Source organism: Chelmon rostratus, chromosome 21, assembly GCF_017976325.1.
Source record: "Chelmon rostratus isolate fCheRos1 chromosome 21, fCheRos1.pri, whole genome shotgun sequence".
NCBI lineage: Eukaryota > Metazoa > Chordata > Actinopteri > Chaetodontiformes > Chaetodontidae > Chelmon > Chelmon rostratus.
The window spans coordinates 5,016,087-5,043,987 of record NC_055678.1 but is presented as its reverse complement, the minus strand read 5'-3'; the positions used below and the strand labels follow the sequence as shown (position 1 = coordinate 5,043,987).

Genomic DNA, 27,901 nt, shown 5'->3' with positions numbered 1-27,901 from the left:
ATGTTTAGGGTCAGCTCCTCTCCATCCACCTCCATCCAACCACCATCAGACGCAGGCCTACATCGATAAATCACGCAGCAGTTCCATATTACGCTCTGTGAACAGCGAGGACATGTTTTATGATCGTTATGTGTGGAGTAAAGATCATCCTTGAACTGAAGCTGCGAGTTCTCTCGGCTTTGCCAGGGAGCGGCGTGCCTGCCGTCAGCTAGAACAAATACAGTGTAATCTGTTTTCAAAGGAGTTCAAAGCCACGTTGAGATAAACTGTTCATTGTAGCTCCTGTTATGTTGAGGAAAGACTAAACAAAACAACAAGGGATGATGGCATTATAGCAGACAGCCTGCACTGTGGTTTTCTAGCCTGTACTTGTGTTGCACAGTGATTGCAGAGGTCCGCCTCTGAAATCCTGAACCATTATTGAAACAAACGAAACTCCATCTTTTACCTTGATTGACATCAGACTGCTGAAAATTTAAAATCCTGAGTGAAAGGTGTCCAATAGGACGAGCACTGATTGAGTATCTAGGGGTAGATGGCCTGTGGACACGGCCAGACAGGTAGATAGGAGGTTAATTAAAAACGACTGATCTGGTGTTTCCTGTCTTTATGAATTAATGCCATGCCAAAGTGGGTCTCCATGGAAACGGACTGAGGTGTCACTCAAACTCGGCTGGCACGGTGCTCCTGGTGTAAATTATTGACAAAGATCATCCATCGTATTTGAAACTTGAATACTAAAACAGTCTTCAGCTGATGGAGCTCATTAATGACCTCAGCTGCAGGAGCAACATCTATGCTGAATCTGTATTCAGTGGTGTCGCGAGTGTATCGCCATTTCCTCGGCAACACGGATTTTTCCTTATCTGTGTCACTGCGGATCAACGTGGTCACAGGCAGCTGAGGCGACACTATGACCAAATCCTAGAAGGACGACAGACGAGACTAGTGCTAGATTATAATATCCTGAAAAATGATCGTTTTCTCAATTTGTATCTTACTCTCATGTTTAAAATCATTCATGATCTCCTCCCAGTAGACGGCAGTGCCGGTGGGACTCGCCGTCTACTGGGTGCCGCCATTCAGAAAGACAGCCTTTGGTCAATCTGATTTCTCACTTTGAGTAGTGAGGAAGTGGATTTCCACACCAACAAACGCTACAGAGACTTAGGAAGCCTTGCAGTGTTTAATGTTCCACTGTGTAGGATTTAGTGGCATCTAGTGGTGAGGTTGCAGTTTGCAACCAACAGAATACCCCTCACTCTCCCATACGGTGGCTACTAAAAACTACGACTACTGTAGAAACATGGCAGCCACCTCTGTAGATATAAAGAGCTCATTCTAAGGTAACTAAAACATTCATTTCTTATTTTCATGTGATTATATACTAATGAAAATATACTCACGACATTCTGCAGGCAGATCAGCCTAAATGTTCCACAATGGTCCTTTAAAACCAGCCTCAAGCCTTGGCTAATGTCAGCACAAAGCATCACACCGATGTATTTACTGCATTTATGATACTGATTGTAATAATTATCTCACACTAATGGACTTTTACACTTTGTGCTGTTTTACACAGTGTATTTGCAGTTGCGTGGTTGTGTTTTGTCTTCCTGCCAAGGGACAACACATGTAAATTAGCTGGTAGTGAACTCTAGTGCAATTACTTTTAATTGTACTCCGTCCCTGCAAAAAAAAAAAAAAAAACAATAAAATGAAATTAATAAAGTATATGGGCAATCAATTGCAAAGCCAAAAGTAGGGGAAACCCACCGAGCAGCCAGAGTAGGATTGGCCCATTAACTTTTTCCCTGCTGTTGTGGAAGTATATCAAATTATTTTTGTCAAGTTGTGGGGATAATAGATGAGAATTTCTTCACTCAGAACCATTTACACACTTAAAGGCGTGTTGTGCTGGCACCTTCTGGATTTATCTGTCTTGACTGTGAAAGATAATTGAACCCATAAGTCAGTAGGTGTGTGTAGTCTCAGAGGCGTCTCAAGCAAATCTTTTAGCTTTTTGAGCAACTGTAATTTACAGTTTGTCTGCAACTACAATAAAGGAATAGCTGCCAGAATATATACAACTAAAACACAGCGCAGCAGTCTTGCAGGAAATAAATTGGGCCTCTGGGCTTCAAGCCTCTGTGTATCCGCTGTTACTTAAGAAGAGAAAAAGAGAAAAGAATATTAGTGGACAGCCAAGCGTGAAAATATTAAATGGATCATTGCTGAGGATGCTCCATTTTCTCCTAGTATGCAGATTTTGAGTGATCCCCTGCCACTGTACGATCCCTCCTCCCCCCATCAGATGCAGATTGGGTAGGAAAAGCTGAGCCTGTGAGAAGAAGTCTGCTGATTTGCCCCCAGTGATCGTCTGTTTGGGTCAACCGGGGACTGCAGCAGCACATGAGAGACTGTTTCTCCGTTTCATTAACCAGGTGGAGAATTCTGCTCAGACATGGGGAAAATACCTGGACTCGATACCTGGAATGCTCGATAAATTTAATCCCTCAGGTATCTGTGATTACCTGATTGTATTGTGTATTTGGATGCATGTCTATGGTCAGTGTTACATTGTGTGCGTTGTTTTTTTTTTTTTTTTTCATTCTTTACTGGATTAGGATTTATTATTATTACTTCATGAAACTTGTTGGAAGGGTGTAGCATGGGCCAAAGATTTTGGAGCACCTGAATCACGGAACAGACACGATTAATTTCCTAGAGATTGGGCATGTGGCCCTGGTGGAATACATGCAGTGCATCTTAAAATCCAGTAGATGGCAGTAAAGCTCAATCGTGACAAAACAAGGCCACTGTAGAATAGACGACTCCAAATCACAATCCACCATCACAGGCATCAGAAATCCTCCAGGGCAGGCGACACCTGATCTCACCTGATATCCAGACGTAGAATTGCTTATCATAGAAGAGTGCCCTTCAAGTTATTTTGATTTTAATTATCGTCTGTGATTGTACAATTTACGCCATTTCTCATTTGTATGGAAAATGACAATAAACAGTTAGTCATAGACAGATAGATAGATAGATAGATAGATAGATAGATAGATAGATAGATAGATAGATAGATAGATAGATAGATAGATAGATAGATAGGAATTTAATGGTTGGGTTTACTGACCTGAGCTGGAGTTTAAAATCTATAGCTAAACATAAATTGCACACGATGGTTTTATTGTAAATAAACAGTTTCTGCTCCCAAAAAAATGTCTAATTTCATACATTACAGTGATTTAGTTAGATTTCCACCATAATTAGGTTCCATAAGATGGTCAACATGACGAAGTAGGTTGGCAGAACATCTGATACACAAACAAATGTTAAAAAGTGTTGCTTTTTTGTGAAATACTGCATAGTTTTACCTCTTCTGGCTGCAAAAAAATAATTAAAATCTGAAAAACACTGGTTGAACTGCCCACAACTCACTGACATTTGCAAGGGATCCTCAGAACTACACATGCACACATCACCTAAAGCAAGACAGAGGACATGTGAGGTCTTGCTCACTATACATTGAGGGAGAGAGACAAGAAACAGTCTGTGGTTTATTGCTGCTTCACTGGAAGAACTCGATGAAAAACAATGAATTGGAGGATGACAAAGAGGTGAGTAATGCAATTCACAAACATTAGTCATGCTTAATAGGCATGACTTTAGGTATTCTCAGAGAATTATGTGTGTGTGTGTGCGTTATATTCAAGAAAAGAGCTTATGTGCATCATGTGTGTTCATGTGAGCTCCAGATGAATAAATTCATAGTCTGACTGTGTATATACCAGAAGCAACAAATCACTGACAAGCAGCAGATTGAGATTAACTGTGTACAGTGTCAGGACAAAAACAATCAAATGTATTCGTATGAATCCATCACACTTTTATATACCTTTACAAACCCCTTCATCTTATGGATATAAGACAGAAAACTTGGTTCAAAATAGTTTATTTTCTTTATGTGGTGGATTAAATCAATTTGATCAAAGATCACAGATTTTCTCTGAATACACAATACATGAAATTAACTAAAACAGATTTTAAAGGTATTTTGAAAAAAATAATGAAAGTTTTCTCACAATTCAGTCATCTTCCTTGTATTCTGTCTGTGTAAAAGCTAAAAACTGTTTTCCTTTTACACGAACATTATTACGGGTACTACGCCTTTCTTCTTAATATTGGCCATGTGTGCTACCCGTAGCGCGGTATAAAAGCTTTTCAAACCGGAAGTTCCACCCCTTTTCATCCCCTCTCTGGCAGACTGAGTGAGTTTCACGTTAACGTATAAACAAAATCACAATTTCTATCATCATCCATCCGTTTTAATGCTTGTTATCACATCAATGGTTTTGTCAAACTATGATTATTCACATCAATAGCTAGATGGCGAGATAACAATTTGCTTTTCAACACTTTTCTTCCCATTGCTATAACCGATAAATTTACCATCTCTCTCTGTTCTTCCCCAGCGCTCAGTCGGCTGACCCGGCAGCATGGTAAGGACTTCCTCTCCTTTAAACACTGTAATAGCTAAGTCCGCACTGCTGATAATGTTGTATCGTGTATGTCAGAACATGTTATAACGTGAAATGTGAATTTGTGAGGCTCTATCACTCGACAGATACGGCTACGATGTGGTTAGCATTGGTGCTTAGCATTAGCATAACGCTGCTAGCATGGTTGGGCCACCAAGCTACTGCCGAATGCAAATAGACATATTCGCCAGCCCATACTAGGTGTCGAAATTATGATGTGCCGTAGTTAACGACTTAAAAACAAACAGTTAAACCCATGTAGACTTAAGCTGTTCCGGCCTTAAGCAAGCTGCAGCGCTGCTTTGCGTTAGCCATGGCCGACCAAGTGACAACTAGTTACCCTGAAGGGAGACATGTTCATTCCGTCAGCAAGACGTCCAAACATCTCAGGCTGATGTGCTCGTGATGCATTCACAGTCTTGCAAGAATAATGATGGACCTAGTGCTGAGTTTCGCTCTCTAACAGAAACGTCAGTTCCACCGGTCCCCTAACATCACTTTGCTATTCATTCACAGTGTGTATATTTTGACGTTTTGATTATTAATTGTCTGCTCTGTTGTTTAATTGTAGCCTCGCAAGATTGAAGAAATCAAAGATTTCCTGCTGACAGCCAGGAGGAAGGATGCCAAGTGTAAGTTGAACCCTTCACTGTCTCACATGCCTGTACCTGTTGATGTAAAGCAATGTATCCCTTACCTCAAAATATAAACATATTTAAAAGACAGGGTGGATTATCAGGTGACAAATGCATGTAGTTCTTGCCACTGCAAGTACATGTATGGCTTAAGGAGAACCCTGGCAATACTCAATTTCATGGGTCTGTAATTTCTATAAAGTTTCATAGAAAAAATGTGAGGGAGTAGAAGCTGTCTTAATTGACACTGATGCTATTGTAGTCCAAGTAATTATGAATGTAACCTGGAGTCTTTGGTCAGTGTGCAGAAAGTCAGCTGTACATACAAAGATGTAAAAGTGTCCACAGGCAAGCAACAATATGTGGATAACAAGATACCAACAATAAATAATGAATTAACATGTTATTAGCTTAGATGTAACTTTTTCCTGTCTTTCCTATAATTAGCTTTGCTTGTTTCAAATCCAAACTAAGGACCTACAAAACACTACTCAGTTTGTTTAGGAAATTGTACAAATTCATGTATCATCAGTGAATGTGAAGTTACAATTGTGGCTTCAATCCAATTAATGTTTCTGTTGATGAATTTAATTTTAACCAGCTTGTTTGTTTGTCTTTAGCCGTAAAGATCAAGAAGAACAAGGACAATGTTAAGTTCAAGGTGCGCTGCAGCAGGTACCTGTACACCCTGGTCATCACAGACAAGGAGAAGGCTGAGAAGCTCAAGCAGTCCCTGCCCCCAGGTCAGTATTAACAAGAGGTCAGCATGTGAACCAGCATAAGACGATAGACACAGCAGTCTGGAAAATGCAGTTTAGGTTCAAACAAGGAAATCCCAGTTGGTGACACATTGAGGGTTTTCTGGCATTTAAATGATGTATACTTCTCTTAGAGTGGTCTGTTTTTAAGAAGTTTGCGTCTTTCCTGCATCTAATTGAAGGCACCTTGTGGAATTTTGAGCTACAAGTGTCTCAAATCATGTTTCTATGAGCGGCTCCCAGAGTTTATCTTTTGATCTAACGTGCACAAGTGATGGTGTAATAACTTTGTGTTGACTGCAGAGGATGGCTAAACTGGTAGTAATGCACTGTAAAAGGAAGAAATGTGCTAATAATAAAAGAACCTAAACTTCATAAAAATGCATTGCAGATGTTTACAGTGCAGGAAATGAATTTAGCGTATTTATTGGGCCTTTGGAACATAACCAGTGGATCTGGGTTAGAAACGAATGTATAAGATGTAGCTGTTTACGGTTAAAGCTCAGGCGGGATTCGTAGGAAATTTAAGCAAGAGTCCAGAGGGAATACATAATATTAGGTTGTCATGGAAAATGACCATCTGTGCAACTTAAAGCACAGTTGCAGAAACTGTTGCTAAGGTGAATTATATTAAAACAAAGTCTTGAACCAGATGAGAACCACTGAAACTCAGGCAGGAGCAGCAGTCAGAACACTATAGTCTCGTCTCGCAGCATAGCTGAACAGAGTGCAATAACAAAAAGGAACAGTGTTCATAATTTCAAAATGACCGACATTGCTATGGGAATACACTAACACTAAGAGACTAGTGGTAATTTCTGTGCAGCCTATAATGAAGATATTTATAGTGACATTCAATTGTCTGCATGTAGTTTCCTATATGCTGGGGGTTTGCACTTGAATTTTAAGCAGTTTTCTTTCTGTTAATCTGAAGTTTTGACAGACATTTTCCTGTGATTTAACTTTAGGTGGCTGTGTACACATTATCAAAGTTCAACAGTTAGAGATGTAAATTTGTGGGCTAGAGCTGCATCAACGCCATTTCCTCAAGTTTGAATGCAAATGTTACTCAAAGATTATGCCTTTAATAATGTAGTTGTAGTCCAGAAAACACAATCTTGCATAAATACTCAGTTGCTTCTGTCTTCATTGGAGATCTGCCAAATTCTCACACAAAAATAATCTGTGAACACATTGATTTGGTTGTTTTACATCTAAAATTGTGTTAGCTTGACAGAAATAAATTTACAATTAATGACAAGCCTCAGTAGAAGCCTCCTTGTTGAATAACTGCATGACTGAAGCCAGTGTGTTGGGTTTGTCAGGTGTTCACTGCAGGCACATGTTGGTGTTTGTGGTGTCATTGTCTCCTTTAGAACTGATTGTCAAATGTGTATTCATTAGTGAGTGCTCATGAGATTTCTGCCTTTCACAAGAGGGAAAAAAATAGGGTCAGGAGTGTCAGACTGCCTGTCTTTGCTGCTGTGATGTTTCACACCTGTGAATATTTTCTAACTTGTCTTTCTCTTTTCAGGTCTGGCTGTGAAGGAGCTGAAGTAAATCCGTGATGTACAGATAATTGTAATAAAAATTGGAAAAAACTGACCGTTGTCTGTGGTTTTGTGTCCACTGTATTGTCATGTCTTTATGCATCATGCTGAATTGGAAAAGCTGAATTGCATTATGAAGCATCAGGCAGCACTCTGACTATGTGTATAGTGTTAAAACAGCTCATTGAACTAGAAAAGGTCAAACATTGTGTTTTGACATCTTTCCACAAGATGTCAGATTTGAGCTATAAATAGACAAAAGTACTTTGAGAGTGCTGCACTATATACTGAAGACATGCTAAAACATACCCATTATGGTTCGATACTCGGATGTCTTACTAATCTTCTGCAGGACACACTATTAACTGCAGCTAGTTTACCACTGATCATTTTGATGAACATCTATTAAACATCACCAGTAGTCAAGCAGTATGTTCTATAAAAACATAAAATATTCTGTGTGTATGAAAAACCTGCAAGGAAAATTCTTTAAATACCTTAAATTATTCATTAATTCAGCAAATTATTCCAGCTTCTGAACGCTGACCTGTTTGGGTCAGCCGGTCTCAGACTGCATGTGTAAAATCGGTTTAATACAACAGCTTCCCTTAATAACCAACAGCAGCTGATTCCTGTGACAAGTAAGACAACCAGCATGAAACATTGTTCGCACCAGTGCATCACCACAGAGTAATGCTATTAAAACATCTGAATCTGTCCTGGTGTTAGTAAGAAACCCAGGCAGGACAGAATGGCTGAACCAACGTGTTTACTGGGATGAAGTCCAGCAGACTCTCAGTACTCTGTGGTTTGATCTTACTGATAGAGGTTCAACAGATGTGCAAACAGCTGCACCTTTATTTTCACAGGTAGTGAAGGTAAAGTTCCTTCTCATCGGACGTCCCCTGTGAAAGTCCCTTGTAATTGTCTCAGAGGACCGCTAGGTGGCAGTGCAGCAGTGAAGTTATCAGAGAAGGCAGTCGAACCAGCTTCTTCGTGCCAAGCTGAAAACGCTAATACCACAAAGTGAATGAGTGCTCGTGCGTGTGTTTTTTTGTAGTCTTGCCTCAAACACGCTGATTAACATGTCTAAACTCCTCAGAGTTTAGGGGCGTCTTTGCGCGCTCCCGTGTCTCCTCATGTGCGCGCCCCCGCCGGTGGCCGTGTTGTGCCGTGCGTTTGGAGCAGCTGTCGGTCTGATCGGAGACGCAGAGACACGGGCGCAGTGTGATCGCGTCTTCTTCTTATGAAAAATCTCCGTCGGATCTCACTTCGCAACCACGCCGCCGTCTCTGCAGGACTTCCCGGACGTCTGTGCGCTCGCCCGGCTGAGAGTGTGTCTCCACAGACGAGCATGCTTTTATCGCCGTCTTTGTCTGATATGAGACGGGATTAAGTTCTCCGGCAGCGGACCAAGCAGCCCGCTTTAGTAAAAGGGGGCTAATTTAGGCTGTAGCCTTACTTTTTCTCGGGGCAGGGATGTCTTCGGCTCGGGTGGATTACATTGCGCCCTGGTGGACTTACTGGCTTCACAATTTTCCTCATATCAACCTGAGGTTTCAGCCCATTGATAACAGCTTCCAGCCTGAGGAGGAGAACTACCAGCAGGTCAGTAAGAAGATGGGACATGGGGCTTTGTAAGGAGCCCAGTTAAGACCAGGTTTATAGGTAGTGATGTTATTGAGGCTATTCTGACATATTGTACCTCTTTCTATGACAGTCAATAAATATATGGCTTATCATTTTCCTGACACTCCCGGGGGACCACTAAAATCACTTGTAGGGTCTTCATCACAATGCTGTCTGCCGCCTTCAGACTCACATCACATTCTGCATTATTGATGACAAAAGTGGCCCCATAATGTCTCTGTGTCATCCAGTGGCCACTTTGAATATTCATACATTTATCAGGAGCGTCCCAGGAGCTCAGTGGACCAAGTCAGAGAGATTCTTGGGCTACTGATGAAGTGGTAATCCACCATGAGTCACAGTGGAGACAGATTATTTTAGCATTTATTCTGGTCTTGGTGAATGTTTGACTTATTGTCAGGTGGGGCAAATAAGTAGTGTTTGCTGGAGAGACACAGTGAGAGGGCCAGGAAGCACATGTCTGTCACCAGTGGGAGTTAAAGTGGCTCCCATGTAACTCCAGAGGTGCTGACAGGACTGTTTCACACAGTTCTGAAGTGGCATGGGACCAACTGTTGGATGACTAATAACCTGCTTGTGAACACATGTCATGAACTATAAATGTTTTATTGTTTCACTGATTAATTTTTCAAGTTGCAGCTTAGCCTCTGTGGGTGTAGGTACTTGTCGGTATATCATGCTGAGAATAGATGACATTTAAAATTCATTGGTGCTGCGTTTTAGGACAGTGGTTTTCAGGGGGAGGTCAGGGGACCTTCAGGGTCAGAGGGAGTCAGACTCTCATAAAGATGTGGAAGTGTGTGTGTGAAATTTAAAAGAAACGTGAACCAACAGAAGGATAAACTTCCAGAAATCACTTAACAGGCTGTCGTGTGAATCACGCTTTCGCTTTTCCCATCATCGATCGTGAAGCAGTATGGGCAGCAGGGTGGAGCTGAGGTGGGACAGGTAAACAAGACCTGCTTTGATAGACGGCAGACATGTAATCAAGGGAAGACATCGGGATCAATGGAGGCTTATCTCCTATCTATCTTATGTGATGTTTGCTGATTAACAGCCGCAAGTGCACAGTTACAGGTTAATGGTAAATGGCACAGGGTAGTGGTACAGAAGCAAACCCAGTTAACTCATCAGTCAGTCGGTTACACAACAAAACGTGGCTGAAGTTTGCTAACATTGGCCACCACAAGCTAGTGGTTGTCCCAGACCACCTGAGACTGTAGCCCCCAAACCCCTGAGGGTGTTAAGCTGAGAAAAAATTTATTTTATTATGTACATTTTTTTGTTATATATTTTTAAAAGACCTCGAAAAGGCCTTTTTCTCATCAGATATGTTGGTTTGTCACAGCAGGGAAAGCGCAGGCGTTGCTAATGGCGTTAACGATGGCTCTCTTCTGTTTGAGCGCCCATGACGGCGTGACTGCAAGCCAGCGTGTACAATACCAGAACCCTGAAACCAAAGAATTTAGCTGGAATTCATCCACGATTCATTTGATTATTCCCATGTGCTTTTCGTACTGTGGTGTGACAAAATGTCTTCTGTGAAAAAGGCTCCTAACCAATTTTATGGCCGTTTGGGGCCAGTGTAAACAAGCTGTAAACACCACACTGGCATGTTAGCTGCTATATTAACGCCTTTTAACAAATAGTTGCCTATTCACACATCCAGCGGACACGTCGTAACGTTATCATTATCATTCTTGAGCAATTGTGTTTCTGGCCACAATGTAAGTCCAACAATTACTTTACTTTTAGCTAATTTTTGGGACTCCACCAACTAGTGCTGTAGCTGTGTGTAGGTGTCATGGTCCAGTGCATGCAGCGCAATTGATGCACGTAATGTGGAACTGAAATTTTGCTCTTAAGCTATATTTGTACGCAGTTAGCGACCCTTGGCTTTTAAAGCTAGCCGTCAACTTTGTCCTCCTGCTGTTTTAGGAGAAATTAGCATGTTAGCTACAAATTGATGCTAAGAGAATTTGTTGAACTTTATTTTTTTTAGCATCAGTGTCATTGTCATTAACATTAGCTGTGATGCTACTCTTTGTTTTGAGCTGCTATCTCCTCACCAATAGCAGGCATTTGATGCATTTATGCTTTACAAGGGATCAGACGGCAGCACAGCTAAATTGGGATTTATGTTGTGCTGCTGTAAGAGATGGAGGGAGTACAGAGAGAAGTGAAGCAGATTTTTTTTCTTCTCGTGCGCCAGTTTCCATTCTCCGTCGCGCTGTAGAGTCAGCGCCACGGGGTGTAGGAGGTGAGGGTGGTGACTCGCTGCAGGAGAGCAGCACTTCCTCCTCAGAGACTGTCAACCACACACGCTCAGATGAGAGATGGGAAACCCCCATCATCAGAACCATCAACCAACCCAGCTGTCTGTGACTTTTGTTTTTCTGTTCCTCTCGTCGACTTGTCTCAGTGCTTCATCTCTCTTTTGTCTGTCTTTCACAGATATAGGTCAAGCCCCTCATGCTCCCACTTCATAGAACAATTCTGTGTAAAGGACCAAAATGACTCTGTTCCATGCTGATGTGAGGCTATTTTGGCCTTTACATTTCCTGTCCTTTGTGGGTTGGCATGCTTAATTTTGAGCATGCAATCCAGGGAAGATCTGGGAAAACAGGCTATATATAGCACCTGGATGTACTTGCATAGTTGCTAAGTTGTGACTAATACTTGCGAGCTAGTATTCATTTTGCTAATGAAATGACTCATATCAGTTTAATGTCGTCAGCATATTGTACAACTCTAGGTGCCAGTACAAGTACCATAAGGCAGGAAAAACATTCAAACAGTCTTTGTTTAAGGAGATTTGTTCGTACACTGTAACATAGAAGTTTCACGGGTCCAAAAATTCCACGTCCAAACCTAAAAAGACCAGAAAATGTCGGCTATTTGCCCTTTTGAACTATAATAACAATTGGTTGAACGTTGTCTAGGTTGCTGATGATAGCATTGCTAACTTGCTATCATTTGTTTGTTGTGGCTGATTACTGCCAGATCTTCTTCAATCCACTCGGGTATTACACATGATGTTTAACAGGTCCGACCAAAACCAGACCCGACTGACCATAAAGAAACAGGAATCCAAGCCATTACTGGTCCCAGGTCGGGTTTCGGGTTCTCTGGTTCGGGTCTACCCGCGAATGCCTCGACTATAAAGCACCACACTGTGGTATTAATAAAGATTTTATCCACTTTGTTTCTGCATCAGAATGATTAACAACATTACAACTGACATTTCTGCAGTGTTTAATAATAAAGAACTCAGTTTAACAGAACAAAAATTAAGCTTCATAATCGACCTGTGTAACGAGAGCCCATGTGAGTGAAATGAGTCCACTCTTTTGTAAATGATTTGCTGAATCGATGTTTAGTTGGCGGCTGCTGTGGAGAGTATTGAGCAGTTGAGCATGCCTTTAACCCAGGCCGTATGCCTTTCACTGCAATTATAATTGGCTAGTTGTAGTGTGGGCAATCCTGCTGAATTCCTTTGTTGGCTCTGGGCCAGTGAATGTGATGGAATGCATGGGGTTGTGATCTCTCGCTGTTCTTTGTCTCTGTGTGTGTGGTAGTAGGTTTCTCACCCTCTGTTGGACACTGGTATTGTCAGTGAAGGAATGTCTGTCAGCTGAATCACCTGACCAGACTTCCCTAATGTCTGTCCTCTGACAATAAGCAAGCTATTCTTCTGCATCTTGCTGTCACATATTTTGGAAAAGTCTGAACCAGCGATGCCCTGAACTGCAAAGTTAAGGGTATGTGTGAAAGGAACTACAGTAGTTGTTATCTACGTGATTCGCCTGATGGTGCAGTCTACTGTCTGCTAGCTGTATCACACTGCCTCCATGCTTTCTCTGCACGAGCTCAGGACAGGAAGAAGGAATTCATGGTGTTGCGCTTATTTACCAAAGTGTTGAAAGTTCTGTGAAGAGAGATGTTCAAACGCTGCCTGCTTTCACTCCTCCTCTTAGATGTTTCTGGCCAATCGCTGCGTGCAGTGAACCTGATAATCATCTGTTTGGGAAAGTTATTCTGCAGTTGGAAAGGGGGCTTTCAGGAACTGTTAGATGATCCGATCAGCGGTTTGTTTTAAGCATACCGAGGCCTTTGCTGTCTCCTCCCTGAGAAAGTGACACCCCAGCGTTGTTGATGCTGATTGCCCCGGGAGGCACCCACTCCTGAGGCAATCTTGTGATCTCCTCCGGAACTACTCAATCCTCCTCAGCCAGGTCTGTCCGATGTGTGAAATGCATTTCTCCGCTCCTCATCTCGCTGCCTGGAGGATGGAAAGAGGGCGAAAGCTGAAACCTGAAAAAGCTCTCCCCAGAATAGTACAGGGGCCTAGTTTTTCTAATATTTGTGTGTGTGTGTGAGTGTGTGTGTGTATTGAGACAGACATCATGTGTAGGTCAGCAGGTCCTTGTCCATCTGACTTCCTTTCCCATTTCCTGCTTTGTGACCCAAACAAGCTTGTGTCAAATATTTTAGTGTGTCCATCACATGGACTGCTGTTCCTCATCCAGCCATGGCACTCTGATACCATCCACACAGTCAGGGTCATAGCATCTCATTTGTTGTCATGATAAAGGCTATTATCAAGTGTCTAAGTGACTTCATGCCAGAACTCCATGTGTCTACCACTTTGTTACAGACATTTGTCAGAATAGTTCGATATCTTGGTGAATGTGCATTATTTGCTTTCTTGATGACAGTTAGATGAGAAGATTGAAATCACTCACATAACTGTCCATTAAATATGAATCTAGCACATGGTTAGCTTAGCCTAGCTTAGCATATAGAAGTGACTTCCTGCAGAGACACCAGGAAGTAACTGCTCCTGGCCAAGAAATAGTCTGGCACATTCCCCATTCAAGTGCAAATTTTCATTTTTTCACAGTTTTTTGTCCAGATTAAATAAACACGCTCGAACGTGTGAATTAGGAAGATTTGCCAATGCCGTAGCTATACCTTTAACTTATCACTGGTCATGTGACCTGTTAAAAGGTTCAATGCAATAAAACCTCACATAAAGCTTTTGACCAAACATTATTTAAGCATGGTAGATTTTGGACAAATGTTTTTATCAGCGTTACACATATTACATTTTTTTCAACTGTATGAACCCAATGACTCAACTCAACATATAAAATAAACATTTCAATGAAACATCACTCTGAAACACAATGAACATTGAGTATTTTTCCTTTACAGTCTGTGATTGACACTGTAATTATTGTAAAGACTATGGGTTTATATTCAGTGCATGCTCAGTCAAGCACAGAAAATAATCTAACATGTTGTTGCTCTATTGCTGAAGGAGGATGTGCCATGTTCTGCACTCTCACTGCTAAAGCTGTATTGTCAAGGAGCTACTGAAGTGTCGTTTGTATTATATCCTGAACATCAGAAAGCATGACAAAAAAAGCTTATTCATGCAGATTTCTGATGTTCACCGCTGTCCTAACAGAGCGTAAGATTCTCAGTAACTGCAGCTTTTAACGCAGAAATAAATCAGTTTTATTACTTTAACATACATGCACATCTATTGGATTTCACACTTCTTGTTCATAATTACAGATGATTAAAGAACATTTGTCTGTCCCCCCGCACAGGAGAACAAAGACCATCGTTCAATAGCATCATTTGTCTCTGACAAAACAATATCCACTTTTCACGTCTCGCCACTGATCACTTTAATGTCCAGCTCAGACGAGTTCCTATTGAAAGCTTTTATCTTGCTATTACAGGGGAATGCCATGGGATAAATGAACAAGCCACAGACATGGTATTCAATTACAGGAGCAAACACACTCTTAACACACTCGATCTTCCCGCTTCAGTGGCTTTCCTTACAGAGATTCCCTAGGAACAACGTTCCACCCGAGTGCCTGCAAACACTCTCCTCCTCCAGACCTTTTTATTTTTCTCTTGTCTTTGTCTTCCCCGTTTCTCTCTTTCACTTTAAATTTTTCCTGTTTTCACCAGCGTCTCCATCACCTTCCCCTCTTTGTTCATTGATGGCAGACCTTCGTACTCCGGTCTAAACTGATGCGGCATTGTGTGCGAGCTGCTCACGTGTGCAAGAGAATTTCTGTGAAGTGATGGATAAAATATGTGTTTTCCTACATTTAGAAAATATAATGTCCTTTAAGCGATGTACTTACTTTGATTGTACAGCAGCAACCGTTTCCTAAAGTGCAGTTATTGTGTGATTACTGTACACCCGTGTCCTTATACAATGCTTTTAATTTAAGTTATTAAATCTTCACATCATGCTGTTTCAAGCTGCTGAACGCTACTGATTACAGGTGATTTTGCAGCCGAATAACTGCAGACGCTGCTGTGTTAGAGCTGTTTAGTTCGTGATAGAAAATGGAGAATTATGCATATCAAGGGCTGAAAATCCATCATCGGTTAAGATATCACAACCGCTCTGATTGCATTGGAAATTTACCGTCTCCTCTTGCCTCCTCCTCAAGGAAATCAATCTTAAATCTGTTGTTCTTGATCCTCAAGCTCGTCTCGCCGCAGCCTCTCTCTGTATGTGTGAATGAGCGTGTAGCCTCATTGTTCATACAGTGATTCACCTCAGCTCAGCTCCCATAGTCATCATGATGTCTTTCTTTTCTAATGCAGCCATCTACTTTGTCCTCGTTTGAGTCATGCATACACATAGAAAGACGCACTCACAGTGTCCCCTCTGGCTCTCCAGAAGGTCATTAACCCCAATCTGTCTCTGTAGTGCTTGAAGCCAGTAATTAGCATCACCTGATTGGCTCGATGGTATGGCTGAGGTCTGTACTAATAAGGCATTACGACCATCCCTCCTGCTGACATAACAACATTTAAACAGGGTATGACAGCACTGAATGGCTGTCCACGGTGCGGGAGGTTTGAGATTGTTTGGTGTTCCTGTGCATTTCCTTGTGTTATGATTTTAGTTGGTGATGAAGAGCACGATCACAATCTTCTGCAGGCCACATCTAATGCACGTATATACCCACCAAAAGCCGTGTGAACTGGTACAAGCGGATTCACGCAGCCACATTCCCCTCCAGCAGAAACAACAATGAAAGCCAGAAGCCAGCTCTGCCATGCGAGCTCGGGGGGGCGGGGGGGACTGGGGGTTGGGTTTGTTGTGTTGTTGGGGGTGTAGCATCAAAACCATGACCCCCGACTCCCCCGAGGGAAAGGTTTGGGCTCTGGGTTCACAGAGGGTGTCGAGGAAATAGGATGATAACACGCTTCACTGCACTCCAGAGATGTCCTGGTAAGCATGGCCTGCGCAGGAGCGGCTACCAGGAGGGGATTCATGAAGGTTTTAGAGAACATCAGAAATAAAATCTCGGAAAATGAGCAAAGCTCCTGAGACCTTCAGTTTGTAATGGCAAAGTGTTGAGGGCAACAAGGCAGTGCAGCATAACAGATTTAAAGCATCCTGTAGCAACCAAGCCTCCTTCTTCCTCCCTTTTCCTCCTCCTCTCATCCGTAGCCCATGGGTCGCTTTGCTGGGACTTAATGGCGTCCCAGCTGTGAACATGGGCAGGCCCAGCCGAGTGCACTCTGCCGGAAAGAGCCCCGGTCCCCGGGGCGTTCACCCGAGTGTCAGAGTGGGACAGGCAGCAGCGTGGAGGGAGACAGTGAGTCGGACTGCTCCATTGATCTCAGGGGAGGGGGGCTTCTCTTAAGGCTTCTCTTCTCCGTTCAACCCTTCATGGTGGTGCGAATTCATCACATAAAATGCTGTATTACGCTGTGCAGCATGTTAAATGTATCAAAGAAGGATGTTTTGGCTGATTTCTAAAAGGAATCTGAGTTCTGTCTGTTTTTGCTCCCGAAAGGGGCTCTCCAGTTTTACACATGAGCACCGGCTTACTCATCAAGACGAGGGCTGACAGCAGTTTTGTGATGTCTTCTGTGCTTCTGGAGGAGCTTTGTTAAAGGTCCAGTGTGTCGGATTTAGAGGAACATAATCACATGAAAAAAATAAGAACGGTTGTGTTATCTTTGCCTAGAATGAGTTCTTTTTATCCACAGAAGGAGCGCGTCCTCTTCCACAGAGCATTTTTGTACAGGAGCCAATAACAGACAAACCCAACACTGGCTCTAGATTGTTCATTTCTCATTATAAGTTACCTGAAGACCACAGCAGGGGAGGGTGTGACCAGGGGTGTTGAGTTGGTTGTAACTGGAGCTTTGAATCTGAGAAAATAACTCTGATCGCGTCACCAGGGATGTCTCTTTTTGAGAACTTTTAGCAGAAACTCTGTGTTGCAAACTGGGGGTTTGGGATGTGAGCAAAAAGTCGCTATTTCTTTGCATTATGGGCATCGTAGGACCCAGTGTTTTGGAGCTTTACTTAAAAGTCAGGACATCTCTGCCTCTGCTGCATCGATTTTCAACACTCTCTCTTGTGAATCCCTCAACTTTATAGACGTGTGATACTAAATCCCTAGAATACCCCTTTAAGACAAAAGGGGCGACTGCTGCAGCAGTTAAACGATAAGTAAAAGACCAAAGCCATCTTTATTGACTTCCAGCAGCAAGAAGAGGCCCCTGCTGCTCACTAGGCTTTGACTTTTAAGGTGGAATTTCTTCCTTTGCCCATGTCTTCTTCCTTGTCTAACTGACCTGACACATGTTTAACCCCTATCATGTTGAAGGAATGTCACTGTCCATGCAGGACACACACACACATATTGCACATCGGCGCATGCTGCGCCTGGAGACCTTCTCCACCTCCGCACAGCTGTCTGCCACCTGCTGTGGAGCAGCCATGCTTGCGGAAGACACTTCATATCGCTTAGCGTGCATTTAGCGCCACTCCAAGCTCGAGGAATTCCACTGTTAGCTGCCTTAGTCCTGCTCAGCAGATGCACTGTAACAGATGGAGGTGCTTTCCATCTTTATGTATTAATTATAGTCACTACTCGTGTATTAAAAATTGATTTTTAGTGGGCGCTCAGCATAAGGCATGAACTATATACCACTTAGACTATTGTGAGTTTGCATCTGCCTTGACACACAGCACATCCTCCATCCTCCTGTCTTCCCTCTCTTTCCATTCTGCTCCAATAAAGCACATTTTTTTTATCCCCATCCAGAGGCATATATATTCAGGTCACACTTAAAATATTCCAGTCCCTTTATACATGGACTCTGAACATTTGGAGAAAACGAATTCTGCGAGAAATCAAGAGTCGCTCAGATGAAATGACGATGAAGTTGCGTGACTGTGAAGCTTTAAATATGTGCTTATGGACTGCAGTGAAGCTGGTTTTATTGCAGGGGTGAGAGCTAAAAAGATTTGTATATTAATGAATTTCTCAACTGACAGATTAGTCGACAATTATAATCAGTTATTTGTTGCTTTGGCATTTTTTATCAATTTTCACACTTTATAGATAAAAGCACGAGATAATCACAACAGACAGATGGTTAAAGGGATAGTGGCGATTGGATAACTCTGCATGTACTTGATGAACTTTTTTTAAGTTCACACTGAGGCCGCATGAGAGCATTTATGAGTAACAGATGGTTCAAAAGTTGCATTGAAAAATAACTTTTTTCCGAGTTCACTTCGGTATCATCCCTTGAATTATTCCACGTCCTTTGGGGCAGAGCACACGGCTGATTTGTGCTGTCACGCGCGCACGCGTGTGTTCGTTTTTGTCCATCCGACAGTGAGATTCTCAGGTTTGTTCACTATTTCTGGAAAATCGTAGCATTACGCAACGTCCCAGCCTCAGGGCGAAGCCATCTTCAGTGGGCTTGTAATAGGAGAGAAACTGGGCCGTGCCCTGAGTAATGAAGAGTCTGTCATGTGGACAAGTTGGCTTTGTCTTTTTTCTTCGCCGCACACAGACATTTTGTCATTCTTTGCCCTCCTTCCCGCGTCTTCGCTCTCTCTCATCCACACCCTGCTGTCTCACCGTTTTCATTACCTACAATATTCCCTCCATCACTCTGTCACCCTCTCCACCAATATCTCTTCATTGTCATCCCTTCCACTCCCCTCCAGATCTCAGGGATTGCCTTTCCGCTCAGCTAGATCTTCCTTCCTTTCTTTCCCCGTGTCGTTGCCGCCAGCCTCACGCTCACCCCACCCCCTGTCTGCAGGGACAACTGAGAGGAAACAAAGCAGAGAAAACAGCGGAGTGGGCCTCTTGAGTTAGGAATGAGTAAGTAAGGAGAAGGGTGTTAACATATCGAGTCTACTTTTATGGGAAACTACTCAGTCCTAATTTAGGTAGCAGTTAAGTGGTCAGAGCTGCCAATTTGATTTTGCACCAAAGAGCGAGTGTGTGCACACTCTGCTCGCTAAAAGACAAATGGTGTTTTCAAACTTAATGGAAGGTTGGAGCACTCGGGAAGTGATGGTTACGGGATGCGGTGTGCGTCTCTTTGTGCACATTCGGTCTCTGTGTGCAGCCTTCCACTGAATGGATGCTACATAATTCAGAAGCCATTATTTTTCGCACCCCACGACTGAGAAGAAAGGACAGCAGAGAGAGAGGAAAAAGGAAGAAACAAAGTGGAGAGTGTTGTCTTGCCTAAAACTGCTTTGAAAGTAACCTTGGAATAAATGTTTCTCCGAAAAATAATACATTTTTGATTTTTTCTAAGCCCCAAGCAGTTTTGGAATTTTACAATAGGTTTTAGGGAGTTCACAGGTCCAAACGCCATGAAACTCACAAGTAAAAGATAAAGTTTATTCCTTTGATTGTCCATGCGAGGTCCCTCAGCTGTCCACCATTTCCCCCCTCCTGCCACATTCCCTCCTTTCTCTGCATTGCCTGGCTGCAAGAGGGAATCACAAGACAGAGGCATGGCAATTAAAGCAGACCTGTCACATGCTGCTTAATTCAAATAGGCTGTGGAAATGCGCCCTTTCACTCGTCCTCCCTCCCTGACGCAAGGGCACCAACTAACCTGCACGTTGCCAAGGCGATAAGAGCGGCTGGGTGGCCCAGCGTTCGCACGCTCAGCAGGAGTTTCCCCCCTTTTCTCCTCTGTCGAACCGCCTGCCTCCCACCCATCCCCCCACGTTCATATTATCCACCTGGGTCCCACATCTCCATTTCATTCACCATGTTCACCTCAATTACACCCAGTTTATGCCAACTCTCATCACTCGAAGCCCCCGCCCCGCCTTTGGATGAGACGTGGAGCTCCTCTCTCTGTGTGTCTCTTTGTCTCACCTTGGTGCACGCTGCCATCCATCTGTCTGAGCGCACCCATTAACACATTTACAATCCCATATCCTAAACTGCGGCGCTAAATTCCCACTAATACCCACACCTATTTTATGGGGCGCTGGAGAGTATGAGAAGGTTGAGAGGTCAATGACTGCAGGTTGCCCCGTCCTTCCTTTGACACCTCTCCTGCATTTTCTTTTTCCCTTTTCTTTTCTTTTTTTTTGTCAGCAGATGTGCGGCCTTCTACATGAAAGGCATGTCGCCGTGAAATGGTACAAGATGAGGCAGTGCACCCTAACAGATGGAGCATTGGGAGAGGAGCGAGAGGGGAGAGGAAGATTGATTTTAGGGGGAAGGGAGCAAATCATAGAAACAAAGATTCATGCTTCAGAAAGTGCAAAATGATTGAACACACGTAATATTTGTATATATATATATATCTCCCAGTCGTATTTTCACTCTTTTAGTAGTTAAGTCGACAGGAGAGGGACCGTGTCAGATGATATAAACAGCTGTTTTGAAGCTTCTGGAGGATTTTTCAATTTGCGGTTTACCTGTCTTTTTTATAGAAATCGTTGACATAATCCTGCAGATTCTTCCATTTCTGAATTTTAATCCCACTACTTGACTTGTGGGACTCATCACATCACAGCATGAGAACAGATGGCTCAGCACCAAAAAGATTTCAGACAAGCTAAAAAGGACGAGGAAGAGGGGGGGAAAAAAGAGGGACGGAGCTTGAATAAACCCATCTGCTCACAGATGGATGCAGAATTCATCTGAGGCTGTTAGGACGGTCTTGTTGCTATTTTTGTCACGGCGCTCCATCTCTCGCAGAAGGTGGGATGGGGGCTAAAGGAGGAATAAGACGGAAAGGTAGATGCAGAGATGCATGAGGAGGTGTCTACTCTCCACCTGGAGAAAGTGGATGCAGCTGGCCTCGTTTCGTACGCTGGTGCAGACACATTCATTTGTTTTTTGTGTCTTATTTCCACACTAATCCCAGTAAATTGTTGCCGCTCGTTTGAAACTGTTTGTATGGAGTCGCGTAATGTCCTCCCAATATGCTGCTCTACAATGTTAATCTGATGAACTCTTGTTTACTTGAATATTTTAAATGCTAATTGCTAAGACAAATTAAAATTAAATAATTATTTTTACTTATGTATTTAGTCATGAAAGTGCCCTGATGGTCAAATTAATTGTTTATCCATTAAAACACACACTTTAATGTCATTAAGTTGCCTTTGGTGACTCATATGGTCCAACGCTTCATGCTAACACTAAAGCTGTGTTAGTGTTAGCTTACATTACATGGAGCTAGCATCGTCGTATTAGCCCATACTATAAGATTCTCTGAAAAGCTAGTTAGTTAGTTGTATTGAAAATTGTATTGTACACTTGAGAGTAGAATAACTCCGCAAGCTAACAAGCTAACACAGACTATGACATATAACATTGCAATGGCTAATGTGTGGCTAACGTGTTAGCAAATGTTTGCCTATTTACACATCCAACAGAAAAATACCAGCATGTTTCTGACCACTGACAAAACATAAGTCCGACATTCTCTTCTTTTAACTTTGTTCTCCGCCGACTCTTTAGAGAGAATATCACAGCTGTGCATTCCTGCTGACCAGCTAGCTTAGTTGTTAGCTTTGTCTGGTTCTGTACGTCAAGTTAGTGTACAATCGCTTTACTGTATCAGAGCTGAGCTAGTTTGGTAAAAAAACAACTTTCTTTTGCCTTAAAGGGGGCTGAAGATAATGAAACTTGTAAGAAACAATTAGCCAAAAGAGGCTAAAAAGCCCAAAATAACACAAAGTTTTCATTACTCCAAGATTCTAAATCTAACACTGTTGACAATGTAATGAATAATTTTACTTTTGATATAAGTAGATTTTTGAATGCAGGAGTTACAGTATTTTTACATGGCTGCCACTTTTACGTAAGCAAGTGATCTTCTTCCACCACTGAGTGAACTTGTTGCTGAATGCATTTTAATGCAAAGCACAGTGAGTTTAAATGTACTGACATGAGCTATCGGAAAAATAGCATTGTCTTGCCTTTAATGGGTAATGAACTAACACTAAGGGCAAATTTCCCTGAAAGTCAAGTTACGTAAAACTTGCTGGGAAGCATTAGTCATATGTGACCTTATACATTCCAGGTCAAAACGGTTGTTCATTGCTTGAAGCAAAGCATGAGCTCTGGAGCTGCTTTTTGTTTCTGACTCAGCTGCATCATGTCATCTCCCCCCCTTCTCTCTCCCTCTCTATTCGCAGTCTCTCATATTCCTGGGCTGCGTGGCGGCTGCAGGGCTCGGCCTCAACCTGCTGTGTCTGGCCATCTACCTGAGCTGTTTGTGCTGCTGCCGTAAAGACGAGGAGGAGGAGAGCAAGAAGCCCAACTCCTGCTGCGTCACCTGGTCCGCTGTCGCCGCCGGCCTCATCACATGGTGAGAGAATCAAGACGCAGGATGAGATGTTGATGGCTAACTGCTTATTACAGTGCGCACACACACTCCCTCTCTCTGTTGAGTCTGCCACGCTCTGTGTTTTACCGTTGTCTTTATTGGCCATTCAGTATTCTTAACAGGGAACTGTCAATGGCAGGATGTCTTCTCTGCAAAGACTCAGTCTGTCTGCACATTCTGCATTCCCACATGAGAACAATAACTTATTAGTTCATAGTGCATACACTCTTTGTGCATACTACATATCTGTCTCTGTTTTCCCATTCTCCAGGTGTTCAAGGTCTTTCTTTCTGGTCTCGTACTTGTTAGCACACCAGTAACTTTTGAAATACCTTCTATTTGCAGCTCTGCAATACGTCTGGTTTGGGTTCACAATAGCACAGGCTTCTTATTTTCTTTCCTTCTGGAGAGATCAAGCTTTGATCTGTATCTGCTACGACTCTTTTAGCTCTGTGAGACATTGATGTGGCTGATGTGGGGGAAATCTCTCTGATAACCCTCATCCCTCTATATTTTTGTGTGATTTGTGGCTTAGAAAGATGTAAGATGTACAAACGAGTGAAGGTTTTTGATATTTGTACAAGCAGTGTTTTCCTTGAACACCAGTCTGGACTTTCTTAAATCAGCTCCTTAGGAAGCTGTGGTCTCTGGTTTGAAGAGACATCCACAATCCACCAACACTGATTTTACCCTGGCTTTAAACAAAATAGCATTTGTTAGCATTCTGACTCTCAGGCACCATCCTGACGTGGGTGTATTATGAATATTCTGCAAGCAATGTGCGAGTGTGGATGTGCATTACTGCCTGTGACAGCCAACTGGAAGGCGAGTCTCTTCACCTTCATCCCCTGAACCCGAGGACAGGATGCACTAACTGAACCTGCAAACTAAAATGTAAAAATGGGAGGAGGCCAAATACAACACATACATATGACACAGGAGTCCTCCTCCTGAGAATAACACAGATAAACATCATGAGTTATGGAATATTTTAAGTATTGTAGGGATTATATATATTCTTAAAGGTCACTGTATCCTACAAGGAATATTGTGCCGCTCTTGAAACTAAACTCTTCCAACTCTTGTAAATAGCTTTTCCCTCAGCTTAATGCTTGCCTGAACTAGCAGACTCTGAAGTTTATCAAGCGTAGCCTATTTGTGTTGCTTCTATTAATACCTCCTGTTTACATCCCTGGTTGGATAATGCAGCCCAAATAATGGCAAGCAGGTTGCTAATGGTGAGTGAAATGACATTTTTCATTAGCCCCATTAATGCAGATTGTGTGTCACCATCACAAGACAGAGGAAATACTAACCTATGATGAATTTCAAACTCAATAATCATATCGCACTTGTGAGGAATTTGTTCCGTAAACCATTTAAATGATTAAAATGTGAGTGTTTTAGAGGATGTTTCCTAATTTTTAAGATGAGATCTGGCCCGTGTTTCCCTTCAGATTTAACAGTGAGGAGCGTTGTACCAGATTTGATTTGTTTTGGCTGCAGGCTGCTGGATCTCATCACGTCTACGTTGAACTGAAAACTTTCCTGATGTGAAATGGCATTATGTTCAGCTGCGGTAAAGATGAATGATATCAGTATTATAGCCGTTAGCTTGTACACAGACAACCGAGAGCAGTTCATTAGTTTTACTGAGGTCCAACATCCTGCTAATATTCTGGCAAACAATAACATCCGTCAAACTTTAGGAGCAAAGATTCACTCACAGCCTGTCGCAAAGCCACCAAAACGCACTGCAACATAATCTGCACTTACATCACCAGATAGAACCTATTAAGTCAGTCAATGAGATGTGTTCTCCCCACAAAGCGGCTAATTGAATTTGTTGCCAGAGGAGTGGATCCTTCTCTCAGCCATGTGACAGTCATGTTTAGAAACCAGTGGGTAATATTAAATTAAGCCTCCAACAGTATCGTACATCTGTCTTTTTCCAGAAGAGGTCCATTGTAAGGCGGAAACACACAGTGGTGTTGCGGTTGTGTAGAATATCGTGAAGGCTCGGCACTGCAGGCTAAAGCTGGTGTTCGGTACCATCTGTAGGTGATCACACTAATGATTTATATCCCTCTCTTCTTTGCCATATTTTTGTGCCACTGCCCACAGCTACTGAATCCAATTTATGTGTAAATGAAAAAGAAAGGATATACGTAAAACACACACGCACCAGCACACACACACACAGACTGCGTCATCCAACAGAGTTGAAAAGGAGGCATTTAAAATATTGAACCCCCTCAATTCAAAGCTAAATGCCGGTCGCTAAAAGCACGATGACGAACATTCTGTATGTCAAATTACCTTTGAATCATGACTCGGAAAAGCACTAATCATACAACACTTAGCTTGATGTCGCACACATTTATTCAGCGGTTTCTCCCCGTTAAGGTTTGCAAATGGCATCTGTTCCCACCAAGTCGAGCAGTCTTCATTACGCGATGTTTAATCATTTATGTGCAGTTTCTTAAAATGTCGCCTCGCGCATTAAAGATGCATGTTGCAAAATCAAAATTAGAAGAGTGAAAATACAGCTGCAAGCAGCAGCTAGCAGGCCGAGGACTGTGGGGACCATGGGCACTGATGCGTAATGACATACACTGTGTTCACTTACAGTACGTTCAAGTCTTATAGCTCCTCTCAGATTGTCTGGATTCAGATTTTAAACCTATTAAATAAAACGTCTCTCAGCCTTAATGCTTTTTGGTTTGTAAGCAGTAGATATTTTAGCAGACATGCTCAGAAATGAGACGGCGCACTTAAGAGTCCTTTCCTGCATCTGTGTCACATGGGTGTCGCCACTGACCCGCCCCTTTAGGAGACTAGATGCACATCCCGAGCCTCTTCAGTCTAATGGAGGGAGTGAATGTGAGCACAGATTATGACCGATTCCTCGTAGTCATGAAAGTAAATATCGGTCCCGTCTTTCACAAGCCACGTATGTTTCAGACGTTCTGACATTTTTCAGACAGACGAATCAGAAGATGAACTTCGTTTGAGACCTCACTCTGCCTCAGCAACACATTTTCACAAGATCTCGAGCGAGAATATTAAGCAAGCAGACGGAAACAAGCAGTAACAAAGAGCAGATATTGAATTTGTGCTGTGTACAGTGCTGGACTGTTTTGACATGGAAATGCCCAGTGGGATGGCGGAGAGAGAAGAAGACGGTGCCAAGACAGGAAGTGTCAACCTTTTTATTCCATTAGCTTGTAATGGGCCATCTTTTGTTAAAGAGCAACCCCTAACAGTGATGTTGGGGGCAGATTTACCACTTCAAAATCTGAGAGAGACACTGACATAAGCTGGTCTGAAACAAAGACTCAGCCTGACTTTAAATATAGAGAAATATAGATTGTAAACTTAGAAATACATACTTTAACATCTCCATCATGTATTTCCACCATAGACTGTATAAATAGTGAACAAAGCCTCCGGGTCTGAAAAGTGAAGACAATACGGAAGTGCCTTAAACCTGCATTGTTTTAATGGCCAGCAGGGGGCAACTCCACAGGCTGCAAAAAGAAGTCCGATTGTATATCAGCTTATGACAGCATTACCTCAGTAAACATTTTCCTTACGAGTTTATGCTCTCAGTCGCCAGTTTCAAGTCGTCTTCAAGGCAGCATGATGCTCATTTTGTAAATATGGCCCCATGTAGAGTAAAATAGACAGTACAGCAGGGATAGAGGCGTAGCAATGCGTTCCTCCACTCTCTCGCCCAAATATGGTCACTTCTGGCTCCAAACAAGAAACGTCCTGAAGCAAATCAACCCCCCTTCATGTGATTTGATTATGACATCTCGAGGATATGCAAGAGTCATGTCCCAGTGGATTTTTTGGACTTGGAACATCAGTCCAGATCCTTTCTCTCTTTTCACCCCCACTTTACTCCCCACTCCTCCTCACTACGTCCTGTTTCAGTTTACTACTCGCCCTTCTCCCCTCCCGTTCGTCCACCCCTCTTCCCTCTGTCTCTGCTCAAAGTCTTGCCGGCCTCGGCTCTAATTATGTTTGACAGTGGCTGGAGCTGATACGCTGCGATGTCCATCCTAATTAACAGTGGTGAAACCGTAGCAGATGTCACTCAGCTGTGGTCGCAGCCCTGCCCATGGTGGAGCACATTAACTGTGTAATTATACTGTGCTGTAACTGATCAAGCTGCTCATATTGACGACATCTGGAGTGTAAAAAGTTACTGATAGTTCGCTTTACTATAATAGAACCATCATAGTTTGCAGCTCATAATATCACAAGTATTATAGTTTTGGATTTATTGTTTTCAAGTTGTATTGACATTAAAATCCAGTGTTGCTTTATTGGCATGATCATAATTAAGTACAGTATTTCCAAAGCAGCTTATAGACACTTTATTTATAATGCATTTAGAACATTTAGAGGGTCTTAAATGTAAATTAAATAGTTAAGAGTGTCCTCAGTTCATCACAGTATGGTGTGTAAGATGTCCATCATTCTAAACGTTAACTGTCAGTGAATGAATAAAGAACTCAAAATACTTATTTAATCCGTATTTGAGGTAAAGTGTTTGCAAACAATTTCCAGCAACACTTATGTTCTTTATAATGTCCAAAAGTGCACAAAGTGCAGGTGTATTTATTAATCTATACAAGGTAAATTTACCATCTCTTGTATTGCAACTGTTTATAAGCGTTAGAGCTTCTGGAATAAAACCAAGCTTCCTTCTCTTTGTTTACATAAAGTAGTCATAGCGCCAGCAAAGGACTTGCTCAATATAAACTGTAAGGGATCTTTATGCTTTGGCACTACTTTTAGAGCTGAGGTTAATGACACCTTGCAGTTGCCTCTTGTCTCTTTGAAAGATGTGAGCCGGGAAATAAATGAAAGTGTGAAACATTTTTAATGGAAAAACATTGTCAGTATTCTTATGTGTAACCCAAAGGCGTCTCATTTGCACAAGCAGTAGGACTGCCGCACACGCCGTCACGCCGTGTTTCCACTGCTTATGTAAATGCATCATCGGAAGTTATTCTCCTTTCCAGGACACCTGAAATATTCATTGTGTTTGTTTGTTGCGATAGGTG

The 27,901-nt window shown here is 42.4% G+C and overlaps 2 protein-coding genes across 2 annotated transcripts in view; both read left to right on the top strand.

The window, feature by feature from the left end:
- Positions 1-4,251: 4,251 nt before the first annotated feature.
- On the top strand, positions 4,252-7,548 carry rpl38 (ribosomal protein L38). Its single transcript, XM_041962970.1, has 5 exons — positions 4,252-4,280; positions 4,485-4,511; positions 5,122-5,182; positions 5,806-5,928; positions 7,478-7,548. Exons 2-5 carry the CDS (start codon positions 4,509-4,511, stop codon positions 7,501-7,503), a joined length of 213 nt encoding a protein of 70 aa, XP_041818904.1. The 5' UTR covers positions 4,252-4,280; positions 4,485-4,508; the 3' UTR covers positions 7,504-7,548.
- Positions 7,549-8,557: 1,009 nt separating this feature from the next.
- Positions 8,558-27,901, top strand: part of ttyh2 (tweety family member 2) — a 60,459-nt gene continuing 41,115 nt past the window's right edge. The window contains exons 1-2 of the mRNA XM_041963274.1: positions 8,558-9,101; positions 22,633-22,805. Coding sequence (XP_041819208.1) covers positions 8,973-9,101; positions 22,633-22,805 — 302 coding nt within the window. The 5' untranslated portion in view covers positions 8,558-8,972. The remainder of the gene's footprint in view (positions 9,102-22,632; positions 22,806-27,901) is intronic.

Bases quoted from the DNA above. Each gene is read 5' to 3' on its own strand.
- rpl38 (XM_041962970.1), top strand. The intron at 5,183-5,805 runs GTAAGTTGAACC...GTTTGTCTTTAG, and splicing joins CAGGAGGAAGGATGCCAAGT to CCGTAAAGATCAAGAAGAAC. The intron at 5,929-7,477 runs GTCAGTATTAAC...TTCTCTTTTCAG, and splicing joins CAAGCAGTCCCTGCCCCCAG to GTCTGGCTGTGAAGGAGCTG.